Below are 19,404 nucleotides of genomic sequence, written 5' to 3' on the forward strand. Positions count from 1 at the left end.
CATTTCATTTGGTGCATGTGCCTCTTAGTGTCATGTTGCAAGAAGGGCTTCATAAATGAGGAGCAATGAGCAAAGATGAGTATAAATTGAACTAGCAGTATTCTAACAGTAATGTTCAGTGGGAAGAGGTGTCCATAAAAATCCCACAACTTAAATGAGAAGAAAACAATGGAAACGCTGTCATAAGAGATGCAGGTTTGCTTAGGTGGTACTAAATCTGTTACTCATTAACCATTGACCTGGAGTGCAATATTTTGTATTATTAAAACGCACTCGTTTGTTGTACCACATGTCTATTGAAGAAAGCCCAATGTCCAGCATAGATAATGATGTACTATTTCAAATGCAAGCTGCTCCTGATTGTTAAATTACGAATTGTAATGACTGCATTTGTTGCTTACTGTGGCTTTCCATGTAGATACTGGTGCCTTTTAATATGCACTTACAGAGCAATCAATCAACTTAATAGAGAAGAGGCAGAACTTTGAAATGGTCTTGTGTTTTTCTCACATGCAAATTGATAAATTGATTTGTGTTTGTTTTGTCAGTTAACCAAAATAATTCAAAACTATTATTACAATCCTGAAGAAGTAGATCTCCTGGTCAAATTTATATGGTTTAACTGACTTCAGTGGTTATGTACTATTTGCTTAAATTTGCCTTTTTCCTATATTTAGTTGTGATGATATACTTGGGATACGATGTAGGATCTCTGTGTCGATGCCAGCCTTAGATGAGAGGTGGCTTGCCATTTGTGGAAGTATTCCACATTCTCCATTGATCTTGATGGAGGAAGAGGCCGGATCTTGAAGTTGAGACTGAGATAGATTCTTCGATATGTTTCCAAAAAGGTGTCAAACATGGCTTGGAGATTCTCTTCTGTGAGAGCAGAGACGGCGATGTCATCGCATATACAACATCACATCCAATCTGCAAGCGCCTTCAGAAGCCTAAGGACAGGAGTGCTTGACAGCCATTATGTCCGTACTGATTCCAAGATCCTTGTGTACAAGGCAGTTGCCCTCCCAACTCTTCTGTACGACTTAGAAACCTGGACTATGTACAGATGCCACCTTAAGACCTAGAGAGATACCATCAAAGCTGTCTGAGATGGACTCTCCGCATCAGCTGGGAGAACAGGCGTACTAACATTAGCGTCCTTGAAGGAGGCAAGAGCACTAACATCGAGGCCATGATCATCCAAAGCCAACTTGGCCAGCCACATGCCTAGGATGCCAGAGCCCGACTGCCAAAGCAAATCTTCTTCATCCAGCTCAAGACTCCCGAAAAAGAGGCTGATGAAGGAAATGCTTCAAAGACACCCTGAAGGCTAACCTCAAGAAATGCAAAGTCAACACCTGGGAGAACCTTGCTCAAAAAGCACATACATGGAAGAACCTCCTGATTGAATTCTTCAAGGACACTCATCAGCAAGAAGACGTCCGGAAAAGGAGCCTGAGAAAGGAATACCAGTGATCTCAAGGTCAAGGATTAATCCCAACTCCCAGAAGCACCCGCCAAGTGTGCGATCAGAGATGCGGCTCTTAAGATCGAGCTCATCAGTCACGCAAGGACCCGCAGAACCTTTGACCAGTGCACAGAGTTTCTTCGGTGGACAATCATGCTTGATAGTGAGTGATCTCTGAAGAAGAGGAGTTGCATGGGCAGAATGTTATCAACTTCAGTGCAACTACAAATTGGTGTCAGAGGGGCATTTATACAGTTGCTTATAGAGATTAAAGTTTCAAAATCTCTAATCATCACCTTCTCAAAAAACATGCTCAACCCAATCTATCCTTGCAAACTCCCACTCCACCTCCAAACTTTCCTTATCAAAGTTATTGTTTACCTTTCCCAAAATGCTATGTTTGAATCTTTCCAATCAGGCTTCTGTGAGAAAAGAAAGTCACATTCTTTGTGTCCTAGGTTTAACATCATATTTGAGTAGGGTGATCATTGCTCGGCACAACATCGAGGGCCGAAGGGCCTGTTCTGTGCTGTACTGTTCTATGTTCTATGTTCTATATGTTAACTGTGAACCTGGCTCACTTGAGCATTCTTGTCTTTAAATCAGCACATTATGTGTTCAAGTCTCACTAGAGGAAATGTAATTTAGCACTAGATTCAATGTTGAGGGTGTGCTGCATTGTTGTAGGTGTTGTTTGTTGAACAGTGTTAAACGGAGGTCCCATTTGCCTGTTTGTGTCCATATCAAAGGACCCATTGACTATTTTAAGAAGAATGGCAAATTGAATTGTCCAACATCACCAAGCTAAATTAACTGATCTTTCATCTTGTTTATACTGTATATCTGGTTGGCAGCTGCATTTGCCTACATCATAAGTAACTGAACTGAGAACTAATTTTCTGATTGTTAAGTGTTTTGTGACATCCTGAGCAAGTGATGAGGATCACTGCAGACTATTTCATTTCCCCGGAGACAGACACTGCCATGGGCCTATACCTGAGCAGCTTTCCTCACTGATATCCGATCAATGCTATATGGGCCAACCTGTGCAGCCCACATCACTTGAAGCAGCAGTCCATGAACACATCTTTCTTCCTAAATGTTTTCTCCTCCTTGCCCAAGAATCCAGTGTTAAAATCCGAAGCGTCATTTCACATCTGGAAATTAGGTAATATTTGATTTTACATGTTATATTTTATTCAATTATTTACAGGAAAACACAGACCATAATTACTATACATCAAGGATGTATGGGCCTGCAGACCCAGTAACCAGGGAACTATGGGTAAACATGGATCAAATGGAGAAAGATAAAGTGAAGATACACGGGATCCTGTCAAACACCCACCGGCAAGCTGCAGTAAGTGGAATTAACTATTAGAATTAAATAAGGCATGTTTTCAAATTAACTCAATAAATTTAGCTGATCTATTTTGACTGCATGATCGCATTGTGTTGGAGGTCAGTACAAAAAAATGGTACATTTCTTTGCAGGTGGACGATACCCAAATTAATTTATCTTATTTTATACATTTTGCACTTATGTGCCTTTAATATAAAAAAATATACCAAGGCACTTCACAAAAAGAGAGGATAATGGAATCAAGGTTAGAGCAAGTGACTTAAAATGAAAGATGAGGGGCGGGATTCTCAATCCCGCTGCACCTGTTTTCTGGTGCCGCACGCCCCCGCCAGCAGTGGGATCCTCCGTTCTGGCAGCCCATCAGTGGGATTTCCCATTTTGGGCATCCCCACACCGTTGGGAAATCCGCGAGCGTGAGTGCGCTGCCTGCGAAGCGAAGGATCCCGTCGACAGAGATTCAGAGGATTTTAAAATTGGGGAGAGGTATAGAAATATGGGGCAAAATTTTCCAATATTTTTACAAAGTTTTGGTCCTGGCTAGAAAACCACATGATTCACGCTGCAGTCGTGGATTGTGTAGTTTGCTATCCCACTGCTGTGGATTGCACCACATTCCACAGCAGTGGGATAGGCAAACTGCACAATCCACGACTGCGGCGTGAATCATGTGGAGAAAAAAAATTGTTAAAGAACCTGAACATACGGCAACTTATTCTCGCCGTCGACATCTTCGGAGGGACTGGACGATCCTGCTGTCGAGAAGAGCTGGAAAATCCCACCCATGGAAGGATTGGAAAAATAATTCCAAAATGCATACCATACCATGATAGCACATGGTGGAGCAGAGAGAGGAATTCCACTGTTTAGAATGAAATATTTTCCAGCTAGTTTTTCAGCCCCTTCAGTAAAAGGTGTTTTATCTACTGCAAAATCTTAATTCGACTAAATATACTTTCGCAGTGGGACCAGTTCTGGTTGCGATCATTACTCATGATTGTCAAATGATATTAATGAGGCTGAATGATTTGTTTGTCTTTTAAAAATGATAAATTCTGTTTATTTTATTTTTATTCTCAAACACATTTGATTACTTCATGCAGAGGGTAAATTTGTCCTTCGACTTCCCATTTTATGGCCATTTCCTTAGTGAGATGACTGTGGCTACTGGTGGTAAGTTGCTTTTTATTCAACTTTATTCTTCAGATGAAACGTTAATAATGCAAGCAACAGCAGTTCGATAAATATCGCTTTCTCGTAAATTGAGCGAATGCCCCTTATTTGCGCAATATTGACATTGATACTGAGAAATCACTTTGGAGGTGAATTTCCACATTGTTTCTCTTACTTGCTACAGCCCCACCCCCCCAACCCCGCCCCAATCTCCAGTCCCACCCCTGGCACATCGGAGGTTTCTGTCCTTGAGATTGACTTGGGACGACTGTGTTAGTGTGACTGATGTACCAGTTTAGGTGGGTTAACAATAGTCAAACCATCGCAAAGGCTACAGTAGAGCTGTGGAACAAGGAAATTTCTACTCGAGAATTTTTACCAGCCTTTGAAGATATTCGATTCTATCCTCGATTTAATTCAGATGTCAGATGTGGAAAGCAGTGTTCTAATGCATCTACCATCTGGGGCTGGATTCTCCAGACCCCCAGCTGCGTGTTTCTTGGTGGCGTGCTGTTCACTGGCTACTCCTGCTGCTTGTCAATGGGATTTCCCATTGAAGCCACCATGCAGCACTAGGAAACCCACGGACGGCGGGAAAAGAGAATCCCAACGGCCAGAGAATTCCGGCCCTGATCTCTTATCTCCATGTGAAATCCTACTCCATCTCACACACAAACAATCAACCTTGATATGTGTATTCCAAATCAAAACACATGCAAATGCACATTTTGAACAATTGAATGTTGTAGCTGTTAATTTTTGCCTTCAGGATGTTCTTTATTCAATTTTTAAAAAATTATGCCAGAGATTTTCTGAATCTGGTTGCAATATTTTGGTTAACAAAAATTTGATAAACTTTAATTGCGTGATTATTTTATCCCTTTTGTTGCTATCAGTTTTCTGGCCAATTACTTCCTCCACTAAGTCTAAAGGCTGGGACCTTGGGTCGTGTTCACCTCCGATGCAAATGACAATGTGGGCGCAAAATCCCACAACAGGATCACGTGGCGCATTCACCCCTGTCACACACACACACACCCCCCCCCTCCTAAATCTACACAATGTGGTACCCACCCAGGCAGGTCGGGAACATCATTTAAATACATTTTCATCTGATTTGCGGGTTTTCCTGCTGTTTCCAATCCGCACATTGGGATTTGTTGGTGAGCGTATACAACAGGCCCGGGTGAACGTGAACCAGGCGAAGAGACCACGTTGGGGGCGCACATCCCTACAGAGGGAGAGGGACAATGCCAGGCAGTGCCAGAAGGAAGGTCAAAGGACGGTGATCGGAGTGGGTTTCTCTGGGAAGTTCCATTGTGGGTGGTTCCCGTGGGGTTCCCCATGTGCTTGGGGCATGGTCCCATGTGTGTATTGGGGGAGGTCTCCATGTGTGTATGGGGCCTCTCTGTGTCCCTCAGGCTTTTCCTTTCTGCTAAGTGCTTCAGAATATGGCGAGAATAGCTGGTTGTGCAGTGGGCCTGCCATAAACCACTTTCCTCACCTGGTCCAACACTTAGAAGAAAAAACAGAAAATGCCACCCAAAGAGTCTATGGGCAGGATCTTCTGGTGTCGCCTGCTGTGGGAATGGTAGCGGGCAGGATGAAAATTTGACGGACCAGCTAAAGGTGTGTTAACTTTGGGTGGGATTTCTACTGGACTGCAAAATCCCAGCCTAAGTGTGGTAGAACTCCACACGTACTGGCACCCTCCTGCCACCTTGCTTAAATATTTCACTTTGAACACCTTGAAAGTTGATAATGTACTTGTCTACAGGGGTAAGGGGTGGGGGGCTGGAGAGAATAAAGGGCGACATCGCAAAAGTTTCTGTAACTGCCTAATAGATATGGTCAAGAGGTAAATATGAACGAACTGACCAGAGCTGGCTTATATTTCTCTCCTGTACCTAGAATTATTCCGATAAATTTTCAACCTTTCTATGAGGCCAACTCTAATTATACCTATACTAGATGAGTCTGCATTCGTTGGTTTTCCAATTAGTTTCCTGATCTCTTGAAATATCACAATTTTCTACTCTATGGATTTCAACATGTGTTGTTAAATCAATCTGAGCCAGTCATCAGAAGCTGATCTGTCCAGTATCTCTTGAGTGTTTTATGTATTTTTGAGCTTTCTCTGTGTTAATTTGGGCATCACATCCTGCTTGATTGTAACTGCTGGTACCTGTTGTCCATGCCAACCAACCTCATCTTTAATGATTCCGGTGGTCACAAGGACAATATATGTTTGATAAATGTAACTGGGAAAAAAACGGGCACAAAGATAAATTATTGTCAATGTTGATAAGAAAATAAATCTACTTTTAATGCCTTGCATTCTTTAGTATTGAATGAATTTCAATAAAACTAAATAGTTGATGATATTTTATAAGGGTACTGAAAAGCCTGATTTCATCGAATGTGAAATCTATTGTTCATGCACTCCTTTGGCTGCAGTGTGTCAGATAACAATAATTATTAGAATATGATTCTTGTTCATGCATAATTGTTGTAAGCTGAGCATTTTGTGGCCTGAGGAGATATTACACTGACATATGTTGGCTGTACAGTTTTTCTTTTAATCAGCAAAACCGTTGCAAGTCATAAATTGTGGTGAAGCTCAAAGCAGATTAATAAAAGCAGTCAGCAAACTGATTAATGCAATATCACTGTTACTGTGGTGTCTCTATGAAATTTTTGCATCGGTCAAAATTTGAAGCTAAGTGTTGATTGCGGACAGGGACTTTGGAAGCGATGCAATTTGGGGAAGTGAAATTGCACTGGCCCACGGAGAATTGGGAACAGCTTACTTCAGAAAGAAAAATATATGATGGAGTTATCAGCTTATTTTTAAAAAAATTACATTCTGGTAGCTTCTCTAAACCTGCAAATCATACGTTGGGAGTGGTGCAACTCAGATGGTTAAGAATTTGAGGTGAAATTGAACTTAGAAAACAAATCTGAAAAACCATGATAAAGAATGAATTATAAATTGCTATGCCGATGATGCAACATATTTTCTATTCAGGCTTAGAAACTTACAATTTTAAATGTTAAGCGTTGATTTGCATTTGCTTAGCTGTCTGTACATTTGAGACAATTTCCCTTTCCTTGGTCCACATAAGCTGAGTTATAAAGCATCCCTGAATCTTATTTCAAGGCCCCATGTAATATTTTCAAACTGAGAATAGTAGATTTTCTTGGCTCCCTGAAGTGAATACAGCCATAAAAATATTAATCTATTTTAAATGAGGCCACTGCCCGCACAATGGAGTCTGCAACGGTGGAAGTGATGAATGGATTTGCAGCAAAAACAAATGAACCTGAAATGATTACAATCTCCAAAAAGGAACAGAATAGCTAATAGGGAATGTGATTGAAGCTTATCAGGATATGCATAGACCAAGATCAGCAAATAAAATGGGACACACACGTTCCTGTCCTATTACGATGAGGGAATATTATTGTCCAGCACAGCAGGCTAGCCACACAATAACCATGGCAGATTGGATGAATATTCTACCTGTGTTTGATAACTTTAGGCATTCAAGGACCATTTGTGTTGGGCATTAAATGCATGCGGTAGAGTTTGCCATATGACAGATTGAGATGGTTTGTGCTGTGAGGTAATTTGATTGACAAAATGATTTTTCTTATTCTGCACTTTTTGTTATTGTCATGAATAGTAATAATCAGGGCAGCACGGTGGCGCAGTAGGTTAGCACAGCTGCCTCACGGCGCCGAGGTCCCAGGTTCGATCCCGGCTCTGGGTCACTGTCCGTGTGGAGTTTGCACATTCTCCCCGTGTTTGCGTGGGTTTCGCTCCCACAACCTAAAGATGTGCAGGTTAGGTGGATTGGCCAAGCTAAATTGCCCCTTAATTGGAAAAAGATGAATTGGGAAAAAAAAAATAGTAATAGTCCAGAGTAAAAGCCAATGGGCAGAATTTTATGGTCCACCCCACCAGCGGCTTTGCATACAGGAGGACCCCCCCCCCCCCCCCCCCCACCCCACTACCATTGCTCTCCCAGCTACCCTGATCTGCCTGCAATTTTATGTGGGGAAGGCGAGATCTAGGGTGACCCAGCCGCCGTTGCCCAATTGAGGCTCTTAAGTGACCAATTAAAGGCCATTTAAGGTCCCTCCCCACCAGCCTCAGTTTCGTGGCTGGCAGGATGAATTCAGGGGCAGGGAGGAATGCCCGGCAGGCCACCTTACTCTGGCCTCAGGCAGGAGGAGGCACCTTGCTCAAGGGCCCCCCCTTTCCACATCAGGCACACACCTGTCCCCATGGTCCAGCTTCCCAGTGTCCCCTCCCTTCTCCTGCCTCTCCATCAAGAAAACCACCTTTTTCACCCTCCCTGACCGTCACCTCCCTTTGCACTACCTGGCCCAGAACTCTGGAACTTAAACTCTGGGGACTGCTTGTCGTTCAAGTCCTGGCTACTGTTGCCACAGGCGGTGCTAGGCTTGACTGGTAGCTGTCTGAGATACACTTCCACCCCTCCTCCGACCGCTGTGAGGCTGTTGTGATCGGCGCAGCGGGACATTCAGGCTGGCACGATGGGGCACTCCACCACACGAAACATTCTGTCCAATATCTTGTTGCTTGATTTATGCAAATGGGTTCAAATGTTTCTTGAACTATGTGTCAGCCTGAACAGAGTTTGGCATCATTTAAATAAAAGACATAAATTGTGCGTACCAGCATGAGTGGAAAACGCGGTCAGCTGGTGCTGAAATTAAAGCACCACATGGCTTCCCACTAATTCTCAGAGTTAGAATTGCCCTTCAAGACCTGATGGAACAATTGCAGTAAATTTGCTGACATTTATAAAAACCCAAATTACTTCAGGTGCATGTCTTTACCATCTGCAACATGGGGCGCAATTTAACTAAACGTCCGTTATGGGGGGATCCCGGGGCGGGGGGAGGGGGGTTGTTCCCGACACTTGTAGCGTTGGGAATGACCCCGTTTTCTAACAACACTCTTTTTTTCGGCCCCAATGAGAGCGTCCCGCCGAGGCCACACTGAGCTATATATCCTACGCTGAGGAGTTCCGTTTCGATGAGTGCAGGAAGAGGGCATGACACCATTTTTAAATGACGCACTGATCGCTCGACCGCCCCCCCCCCCCCCCCCCCCCCCCCCCAAACCTCTGACTCACTTGTTGAGGGGCCCCATGTCCCATCATATACAGGCAGGTTACACTGGGCCCGATCCCTGGCACAGGCAAATGCTAGCCTGGCACCTTGATACTGCTAGCCTGGCACACTGGCAGTGCCCCGACCAGCCTGATAGTGCCATCTGGCCGAAATGCCAGCGGACCACCTGGCAGTGCAAAGGTGCACGGTTGGCACCAGCTGTGTCAGGATGCCAGCGTGCCATAGACCATAGACCAACCACCCGTCGGCTCTGATCACCTGGGAGACCTACCCAAGTGCTGTTTCACTGGACCCCGGTTGGACAGATAGCATTAAAATTAAACCCCTCGTTAGGAATGCTTTGACAGGCCAGCAATACAGTGAATCCATTTGTTCTCACATTGGGGAAAAAGCATGGTCATGTCAGTTCCAATTAGCCTCACATGGACAAAAGCAGATGACTATGGATGTCTCCGAACCAGCCCCACCGTTCCACACTCCCCACTACAGTATCAATCTGACCCTATCTCAAGTTCTCTTCAGCTATGACAAAGAGTCACCCAGACTCGAAACATCAGCTTCCTTCTCTCTCCGCAGATGGTGTCAGACCTGCTGAGATTATCCGGTATTTTCTGTTCTAGCCTCACATGAATGTTACCTCCTTGTTTGAAATATGCTCAAATATGAATGATGGATGAGAGTCCCGGCATGTTTAAGTAATATGAAGTGGTCATGTGGGCGGCATGGTGACAAAGTGGTTAGCACTGCTGCCGCACGGTAGCACACGTGGATAGCACTGTGGCTTCACAGCGCCAGGGTCCCAGGTTCGATTCCCCGCTGGGTCACTGTCTGTGGGGAGTCTGCACGTGCTCCCCATGTCTTTGTGGGTTTCCTTTGTTGCTCGTTCTGGGTGAGTGTGCTTAACACTCACCTTGGCTCTGTTTCTCGTTGTAAGCTCTGGAGTCGCCAGGTGCCGTTAAGACACCGCCACAAGCTTCAAGGTGAAGTTCAAAGCAATAAAACCGTACACCAATTAGTAAGTCCAAACAACTAGAGTTTATTATAATACAATTATAATAACTACCCATGCACACGCTAAAGGATTAAACTTACTCCTACCGCTAAACAACTAATACTTATCTCGAAGGAACTGCTGGGTCAGGGAACAAGGCCTCTTGCTCTGCTCTGGTCTGCAGACTTCGGATTGTTATCAATTGCAAAGGGTGTCAGGAGTGCCTATTTCTGGTAGCGGTCGTCGTTAGGCACTTACTTGTTGGTGGCTGCTGCTCGACGGCTGGAGTAGAAGACAGGAGCCAGGAGACAGGAGACTGAACCATGTGTGGGACCTTTCTTTTATAGGTCCCAGGGGTTCCGCGCCCCTTTGGGCGGATTCCCATACCTGCTTGGAATCGATTGGGTCTCTTCCCAATCAATATGTTTGAACCCCCCAATCCTAGGGCAGTTCCTCGGTTGCTGGGGCGGTTCTTGGGACCTATTGTTTTGGGCTTCTCTGGCGCCACTGGGTCAGGCCTTCCATAGGATGTATCGATTTGTGCTTAACTTGTGTCCATTGTATCTGGGACTCGCCCGGTATTGCCTCATTAGTATGTTAACAGGTTTTCTTTCACAGTGCTGTCTGGTCTCTGCAGCAGTCAAAACCGGTTTCTGCAGTCATCCCAATACACAATCGCCTTGCAAGCTGCTTGATTTCCAACAAGTCCATTTTCCCTGCATTCCTTGCAATCTTCCATTTTGTGTTGGGCAGTGGCCACCCCAGGTGGCTACACCTCCGGGTGCTCCGGTTTCCTCCCACAGTCCAAAGACGTGCGGGTTAGGTGGATTGGCCATGCTAAACTGCCCTTAGTGTCCAAAAAAGGTTAGGAGGGGTTATTGGGTTACAGGGATAGGATGGAAGTGAGGGCTTAAGTGGGTCAGTGCTGACTCGATGGGCCAAATGGCCTCCTTCTGCACTGTATGTTCTATGTTCTCACAGCGCCAGGGATCCCTGTTCGATTCTAACCTTGGGTGACTGCATGGTTTTCCTCCAGGTGCTCCAGTTTCCTCCCACAGTCCAAAGATGTGCAGGTTAGGTGGATAGGCCATGCTAAATTGCCCCTTGGTACCTAAAGATGAGTAGGTTAGGTGGATATAGGGGAGGAGTGCGCCTATACAGGGTACTCTTTCAGAGATTCGGTGCAAACGTGACAGACCGAATAGCCTCCTTCTGCACTGTAGGAATTCTAAGGTTCCATGGAAGTGGTTCTCTCAGAGATAAAACCGGTTATCACAGAGCTGGGGCGAAATTCTCCCAGTGGGAGACAAAGTGCCGACGCCGGAGTGAAAACTGGAGTGTTTCACTCCGGCGTCGGAGGCCGCTCCTCGCCCCCTATTCTACCCCCCCTGGGGGGGGGGGGGGGGGGCTAGGAGCGGCGCTGCGTCAATTACGCGCGACGGGCCTTGGCACCTCGTTAAGGCGGCACCGTGTAAATGACGTGGCCTGCGGCGCTTAAATGACGTCACCCGCGCATGCGCAGGTTGGCCGGCGCCAACCTGCGCATGTGCAGTTGCCGTCCTCCCGCGGGCGCCCAGCAAGACATGGAGGATTGATCTTGCGGGCAGGCGGAGGAAAAGAGTGCGTCCTTTAGAGACGCCGGCCCGTCGATCGGTGGGCACCGATCACGGGCCAGACCCCTACTGAGCACCCCCTGGTGCTCGATCCTCCCCCCCCCCCACAGGCCACACACGCAGCGTTCGCGCGCTGTTCACGCCGGCAGCAACCAGGCGTGGTTGGCGCCGGCGTGAACCGGTCTGATTGGGCAGGCCGTTCGGCCCATCTGGGCCGGAGAATCGCCGCTCGCCTGTTAGAAACGGCGAACGGCGATTCTCCGAGCGGCCTGTTGTGAAACGCGGCACGCCGTTTTGGGGGGTGGGAGAATAGCGTGCGGGTGCCAGGGTGGCGTGGCGGGAATCGCCCCGCACTCCCGCGATTCTCCCACCCGGCGTGGTGGTCAGAGAATCGCGCCCATGGTGTTTTACCAAATATGGAGGGTGATTTGATTGTTTAGAGCTCCTGCAGGTGTTTTGAACCAGTTTAGCCCTTTATTTTACCAAAAAATGCCATTTTGGTTACGCAGTTGAAGCTTGCCCTGGAATGGAGGATTGTTAAACAGTTGATTTCACTTAAACATCCGGTTGACACTCATTAATGAGGCTGCATGGCATTTTGGGGGCTTGCATTTGAAATAACAGCAGCCAGCTGATGGGGAATAAAGACCTGGCTGCTCAGAATTTCAAGCACTTTTTACTGTTCGCCTGTCATTGGAGGTTTGAAGAAGACTTTCGAAACACCTGGAGATTTTCTGGGATGCTTATTAAGTCTTCACCAGTACTGCTCCATAGCTAATTCTGGAAATTCTCTGAGGGGACTTCACCTAAAATGAATAAGCGCAATGTTACTCTGCCTTGTTGGAGTCACCAGGAGAAATTAGCTTCTTGGCCATGTGCATCATGCTCGGAGTCCAGCTTAGCAGAGCCTGCAGAAGGACTGGAAGCAGCACGATAGGTCATCAACCTCAAATATTAACTCTGATTTTTCTTTCTCTATGAGCAAATGAAAAGGATACCTTATTGAGGGCTTAGATTGAAGAAGAATAAAAGGTAGGTGTGAAGATCTACCACCTGTGACAAAGTATCTACCTGTCAGGCTGTGATACAGTAATGCTGCTGAGAATATGGAGAGTCTTAGGGCACGATTCTCTGCTCCCGGGAAAAATTGTGAAGGCCGTGGTGAACTCGGCCGAGTTTCACGACGGCCTCGGAGGCCGCTCCTCTCACCGAATTCACCCCCACCCGGGGGGCTAGGAGCGGCGCTCCGTTATTCTCGGCCGCCGGGACTTGGTGCTTGCATCAAGGCGGCGCGCCGAGAATGACGCGGCCGGCGCGCCTAAGTGACATCAGCCGCGCATGCGCAGGTCGGCCGGCTCCAACCCGCGCATGCGCGGCTGACGTCACGACGGCTGACAGCTCAAACCCGCGCATGGGCGGTGGCCGTCTTTCCCTCAGCCACCCCGCAAGACCGTGGCGGCTTGATCTTGCGGGGCGGAGGAGGGGAAATAGTGCATCCGATTGAGACGCCGGCCTGATGATCGGTGGGCACCGATCGCGGGCCTGTCCCCTCCCAAGCACAGTGGTGGTGCTCATTCCCCACCGGGCCCCCTACAAGCCCCAAAACGGGCATCTCACGGCGATTTCGCAATGGCAGCAACCAGGTGTGGTTGCCGCCGTCGTGAAACGGTCGCGAACGGCAGGCCGCTCGGCCCATCCGGGTCGGAGAATCGCCGGTCGCCATGAAAAACGGCGAGCGGCGATTACTCCGAGCGTGGGGTGGGAGAATCGCAGGGGGGCGCTAGGGGGGCCCTCCCGCGATTCTACCACCCGGCGTGGGGAACGGAGAATAACGCCCTTAGTTCTTTTCTGTGCAAAAGTGCAAAAATGACAAAGTACTAAATTGAATAAAGAATGTAATGTTATGGTTTCAATCTACTAATCATTAACCTCATTGTACCAATTACCTTCAACTGAAAATTAATTAAAAACATTTTCAACAATAACATGAGCAGGAGGAAAGAGAGAGAGCTGAGCCAGTGGCAAGAGAGAAAGCAAGCAGTCCCAGTTAGGAGAGAGAGAGCGGGCCCACTCAGCGATCGGCAGGGCTTTAAACTAAATAGTGAAGATGTGATAAATTAAAGAGGGAAAACAAGGCGAGAGAGCAAAAGGTAGCAATAAGGGAAATTATAGTCAGAGATGGCAGGAACGGACTAAGCATACAAACTTAAGGCTGAGCCAGCAGATAAAGCTAGAGGTTGTGAAAATAGTAAAAGGACAGAACTAAAGGCACTGTATCTAAATGCACACATTAATTGTACAAAAAAAGGATGCAACGAGAATTGAAATAGAAATAAATATGCATGATCTGATAGCCATTTCAGAGACATGGCCGAAAGATGAAAAAGGCTGGTTCCTGAATATTCAAGCATGCTACACATTTTGGAAGGACAGACAGCTAGGAAAAAGGATAGCGCTGTTAATTAGGGATTAGTACAGTTGACAGCGATGCCTTAGTTCTGAAGACCTTGTTGTAGAATAAATTTGGATAAAGATAAGAAATAATAAAGGTAGGAAGTCACCTAGAACATAGAACATAGAACAGTACAGCACAGAACAGGCCCTTCGGCCCTCAATGTTGTGCCGAGCCATGATCACCCTACTCAAATCCACGTATCCACCCTATACCCTATTTAAGAAGATACTTAAGAAGATACACTTCATAACATTCAGAAAAAATGTCTGAAAAGTGAGAAAAGAAAACTCTTAAGGGAAGTTTGCAGCATCCATAGCGAACTCGGGACGTTAAGGATAGTACCATATTGATTAAAAAAAAATACAGCTGGTCTGGCTGGATCTGCAAGGAGATAAGATAGAGTTAGTGATTTGAGTCTGTATGACTCGAAGAAGGCTCTGAAGAAGAGACATGTGGACTCAAACCGAAAATAATCAGAGTCCATTCTGAGCTGGATTGGCAGGTCGTTCAGCACCGGGAGCAACCCTGCTATCTAACTGTACTATCTAACTTTCGAGGACGCACTTAGCGTAATTTCCTGCACTGAGGAGCTCCGACGAGCGGAGCAGAGTGGTGCTACCAGACCTGCTGAGCTTTACCAGCATTGTCTGTTTTTGTTTCAGGTTCCAGAATCTGCAGTATCTTGCTTATTTTAATATATAAAAGCAGGGGTGTTTTGCTGTTTTTGTACATGATGTCGCTGAGGCCACATCTGGAGTACTGTGTATGGTTTTGGTCTCCTTATGTAAAAAGGAACATAATTGTATTTGAAGCAGTTCAGAGAAGGTTCACTTGACTGATTCCTGGGATGGGCAAGTTATCTTACGAGAACAGGTTGAACAGATTGGGCCGTTATCAATTGGAGTTCAAAATATTAAGCGGTAACCTTATTGAAACATGTAAGATCCTGAGGGGACTTGATAGAGTAAATGTCGAAAGGATGTTTCCCCTTGTGAGAGAGACTACAACTAGGGGACAAAGTTTAAAAATAAGGAGGTCTCCCATTTAAGACAGAAATTAGGAGAATTTTTTTCTCTCAAAGTGTCGTGGAATATTCTTCCCCAGAGAGCAGTGGAGCCAGGGTCATTGAATATTGAGGTAGATTGATTCTTGACTAAAAAAATGACTCAAGGAGTATTGGTTGGCAGGTGAGTTGGTGTTTATGTAGTGTGAGGTTGGGATGCTTCCAAGGATGGCATTAGTGAAGCTTAAAAGCAAACTACTGTGGATGCTGGAATCTGAAACAAAAACAGAAATTACTGGACAATCGCAGCGGGTCTGACAGCATCTACAGAGAGAGAGAAGGGAGCTAACGTTTTGAGTCTGGATGATTCTTTTAACCAGCAGGTGAAAAAAGCAGACATGAGAGTTGCAATGGTATTGAGAGAGTGAAGAGAGGAGGGAGGCTAGAGTGAACACAGACATAGCAGCAGATGGTCTTGTTTATCCTTGACTTGATGTCAACAAGCAGTTGGACAATGCAGAGACAATTGTGGAATTTAGATACATGCAGATGAAGAGTTTTCCCAAAATCATTAACAAGCAGCTTATTGCTTAAAGTAAGATGACCCAATTGCAATTGGCCAGAATGGACCTTTTGTGAAGTCTGCCCTTGAAGTTGATGATACAAGACGGGAGAGGCAATAGAGGAATTAACGTACAGTCAAACCAATAGCACTACAATAAATTGTTTGCAAAATAGAAAATAAATGGTGGTGTACTTCAATCCTTCGACAAATATATCTGGTCAAAATTGCATTATTTATTGGGAAGTTATTTAGTGTTGCTTTGGAGATCTGATGCACGCAACTGATGGCTCTCAGTCCTTGCTTCTGCGAGGGTGGTGAGCTGAAATTAGTGATGCAAATCCAACAATATACATTTTTCAACTGGATCGGAATGATAAAAACCTAGAATTTTTCATCGGATAATACCGTGTCCACTTTTCCATGGGTTAGTTTTTCAATTAATTCCTTGTAAATTGCAGCAAATGAATTGTGACAAACTGCAGCTTTAAGATTTTTCCCTGTAATATGAGGGAAGAACATAGGTTGTAGTTGGTATAGAAAATGGTAATTAGAAGGATTAATGTGCAGATAGAAATTAGTCCTGTCTTGCTCCATTAAACATTGACAGATGGCTTTCTCTAGTAGAATTATACTTTGATGAAGTTATTCATTTCACATTGATGTGCCTGCCCATGACCAACTAATGCTCAATACCACCAGTTAATGTGAGTGATTTGCTTAAACAATTATCAACCAAAATGGAGGTATCATTTAATTGACCGAAAATAAATGACAGGGCAGAGACACAAAGCACAAATGCACCATTTTTAGCCCATCTACCTGGATCTATCACTTTAGAAAGGAAGATGGAAAAATAGACATGGGTCATTTTGTTTTATTGGGCTGGATTTTCATATCTTTTATTTCAGCAATAAATTAAATTTATGAAATTTGCTGTCAACACTAAGATGGGCAGGAAAGTAAGTTGTGAAGGGGTCGGGAAAGGGACAGGGATAGTTTAAGTGAGTAGACAGGTGGAGTACAATATGGGAATATGTGAATTAGTTCACTTTGGCAGGAAGAATAAGAGCAGCTTACTATCTAAATTGAGAGAGATTGCAAATTCTGAGGTGCAAAGTGTTCTGGGTGTCTTGGTACATGAATTACAAAACATTTGCATTCAGGTACAGCAAGTAGGGAAGCGAATGAAATCTTGTTTATTGCAATGGGGATGGAATATAAAAGGGGTGTTTTGTTCCAGTGTACAGAGCATTCATGAGACCACACCTGGAGTACAGTGTGCAGGTGGGGCGGCACGGTAGCACAGTGGTTAGCACTGTTGCTTCGCAGCACAAGTGACCTGGATTCGATTCCCGGCTGGAGTCATTGTCTGTGCGGAGTCTGCACGTTGTCCCCGTGTCTGCGTGGATTTCCTCCGGGTGCTCACGGTTCCTCCCACAAGTCCCGAAAGACGCACTGTTAGGTAATTTGGACATTCTGAATTCTCCCTCCGTGTACCCAAACAGGCGCCGGAGTGTGGCGTAACTTCATTGCAGTGTTAATGTAAGTCTACTTGTGACAATAAAGATTATTAAAATTAAAAAACTAAGAAAGGGCATAATTGTATTCAGAATAGTTCAGAGAAGGTTCACTCAACTGGGGCGGGATTCTCCGACCCGCTGCTGGGGGGGGGGGGCGAGGGTGGATCTGGCCAGGGGGGGCCCCCACAGTGGCCTGGCCTGCGATCGGAGCCCACCGATTCACGGGTGGGCCTGTGCCATGGGGGCACTCTATTCCTCCGCGTCGGCTGCTGTGGACCTCCGCGATGGCCGACGCGGAGATGAACCCCCCTGTGAATTATGAAAACCAGGAGCCAAATTTTTAAAATAAGTGTTGGGATTCTCCAACCCCGCGCCGGGTTGGAGAATCGCTGGGGGGCCGCACAGATCGCGCCAGGCCGCTGCAACGGCGGGACTGCGGAGAATCGGCGCCATTGGGGCTGGCGTGGTTGGCGCGGCACCAGTCGGGGGCGCTCTCTGCGGCCCACCGGTGTTTCTCCGGCCCGGATGAGCCGAGCGGCCGTAAAAAAAAAACCTGACTCCGTTCTAATGCCGCCATTCTAACCTGCTCTGAGCCAGCGGGACCTCGGAGACGAAGGTCGGGTGGCGCTGTGGGGGGGGGGGGGGGGGGGGGGGGGGGTCTGAGGTCTGATCCCGAGGGGGGCCTCCGATGTGGCCTGGCCCCCGATTGGGACCCACCAATCGGCAGGCCGGCCTTCGCTGTCTCCTGGCCTCCCTTCTTCCACGCCGCGACTGTACACCTATGCCATGTTGGGTCAGGGCCGGTGCGGCCAAGGGAGACACCGCGCATGCGCGGGTTAGCGCCGGTGGGACTGCGCATGCACGCATCCCCTGGCGACCATTCATAGAATTTATCATAGAATTTACAGTGCAGAAGGAGGCCATTCGGCCCATCGAGTCTGCACCGGCTCTTGGAAAGAGCACCCCTACCGAAGGTCAACACCTCCACCCTATCCCCATAACTCAGTAACCCCACCCAACACTAAGGGTAATTTTGGACACTAAGGGCAATTTTATCATGGCCAATCCACCTAACCTGCACATCTTTGGACTGTGGGAGGAAACCGGAGCACCCGGAGGAAACCCATGCACACACGGAGAGGATGTGCAGACTCCGCACAGACAGTGACCCAAGCCGGAATCGAACCTGGGACCCTGGAGCTGTGAAGCGATTGTGCTATCCACAATGCTACCGTGCTGCCACGGCCGGATCAGCAACTGGAGCGGCGTGGACTACTCCAGCGCCCTACTGGCCCCCTGTAGGGGCCAGAATTGCTGATCCGTCAAGAAATGCGATGGTGCTTTGGATGGCGCCAACACTTAGCCTCAGGATGAGAGAATCCTGCCCAAGGTGTCTTACATTTAGGATGGAAGTGAAGAGAATTGTTTTCTCTCAGATTGTTGTGACTCTATGGAATTCCCTTCCCCTGGCAGTGGCAAGCTTATTCAATATTTTTTAAGGCAGTGGTAGATAAATTCTTGACGAAAGGAATCAAAAGATATAGGGGGACGCAAAATAGTGGCGTTGAGGCCACAATTATATCAGCCATGATTTTATTGAATGGTGGAGGAGTGTTGCGGGGACTGCTCCAAACCCATGTGTTCATATGCATGACAATTTAAAGGGAGGTTGTGACGGGGCCACAGGAGGGTTGATGGAGATCCTCAGTTTGATAAGAAAGGTACAAGGGGCCATGGAGGGTGGGTGGTGAACATAGCTCAGCATGGGAGTATGTGGGACTGTGTGGAGTGGGTGGGGGCGGCGAAGGCATGAGGTGCCTTGGATCAGCAATTCTGGCCCCTACAGAGGGCCATAGGGAGTGTGTGTAAAGTTAAGCAACGTGGTCAACAGGATTGTTCTTTCCTTTGCTGCCATTTATACAGCCCGCCTAAGCACTTGGCAGCCCTGTGGCTGCCTCCGAATGCTTCCTGAGGGTGGTGATTCCAAATCCAGCCACCTGTTCTTCCCCCTCCTCGACCCCGTCCCCACCACACACCCAAACAGAAATGTCAACTTTGCTCGCACTTTCTCTTGATGTGGATGGATTGAG

At 46.7% G+C, this 19,404-nt stretch overlaps 1 protein-coding gene across 5 annotated transcripts in view; it reads left to right on the forward strand.

The window, feature by feature from the left end:
* plxdc2 (plexin domain containing 2) overlaps positions 1 to 19,404 on the forward strand; it is a 506,097-nt gene that overhangs the window by 261,526 nt on the left and 225,167 nt on the right. For all 5 annotated transcript variants that reach the window (XM_038798075.1, XM_038798074.1, XM_038798076.1 and 2 more), the window contains exons 4-5: positions 2,682 to 2,828; positions 3,932 to 4,001. In XM_038798075.1, coding sequence (XP_038654003.1) covers positions 2,682 to 2,828; positions 3,932 to 4,001 — 217 coding nt within the window. The remainder of the gene's footprint in view (positions 1 to 2,681; positions 2,829 to 3,931; positions 4,002 to 19,404) is intronic.

Source organism: Scyliorhinus canicula, chromosome 5, assembly GCF_902713615.1.
Source record: "Scyliorhinus canicula chromosome 5, sScyCan1.1, whole genome shotgun sequence".
Lineage (NCBI taxonomy): Eukaryota > Metazoa > Chordata > Chondrichthyes > Carcharhiniformes > Scyliorhinidae > Scyliorhinus > Scyliorhinus canicula.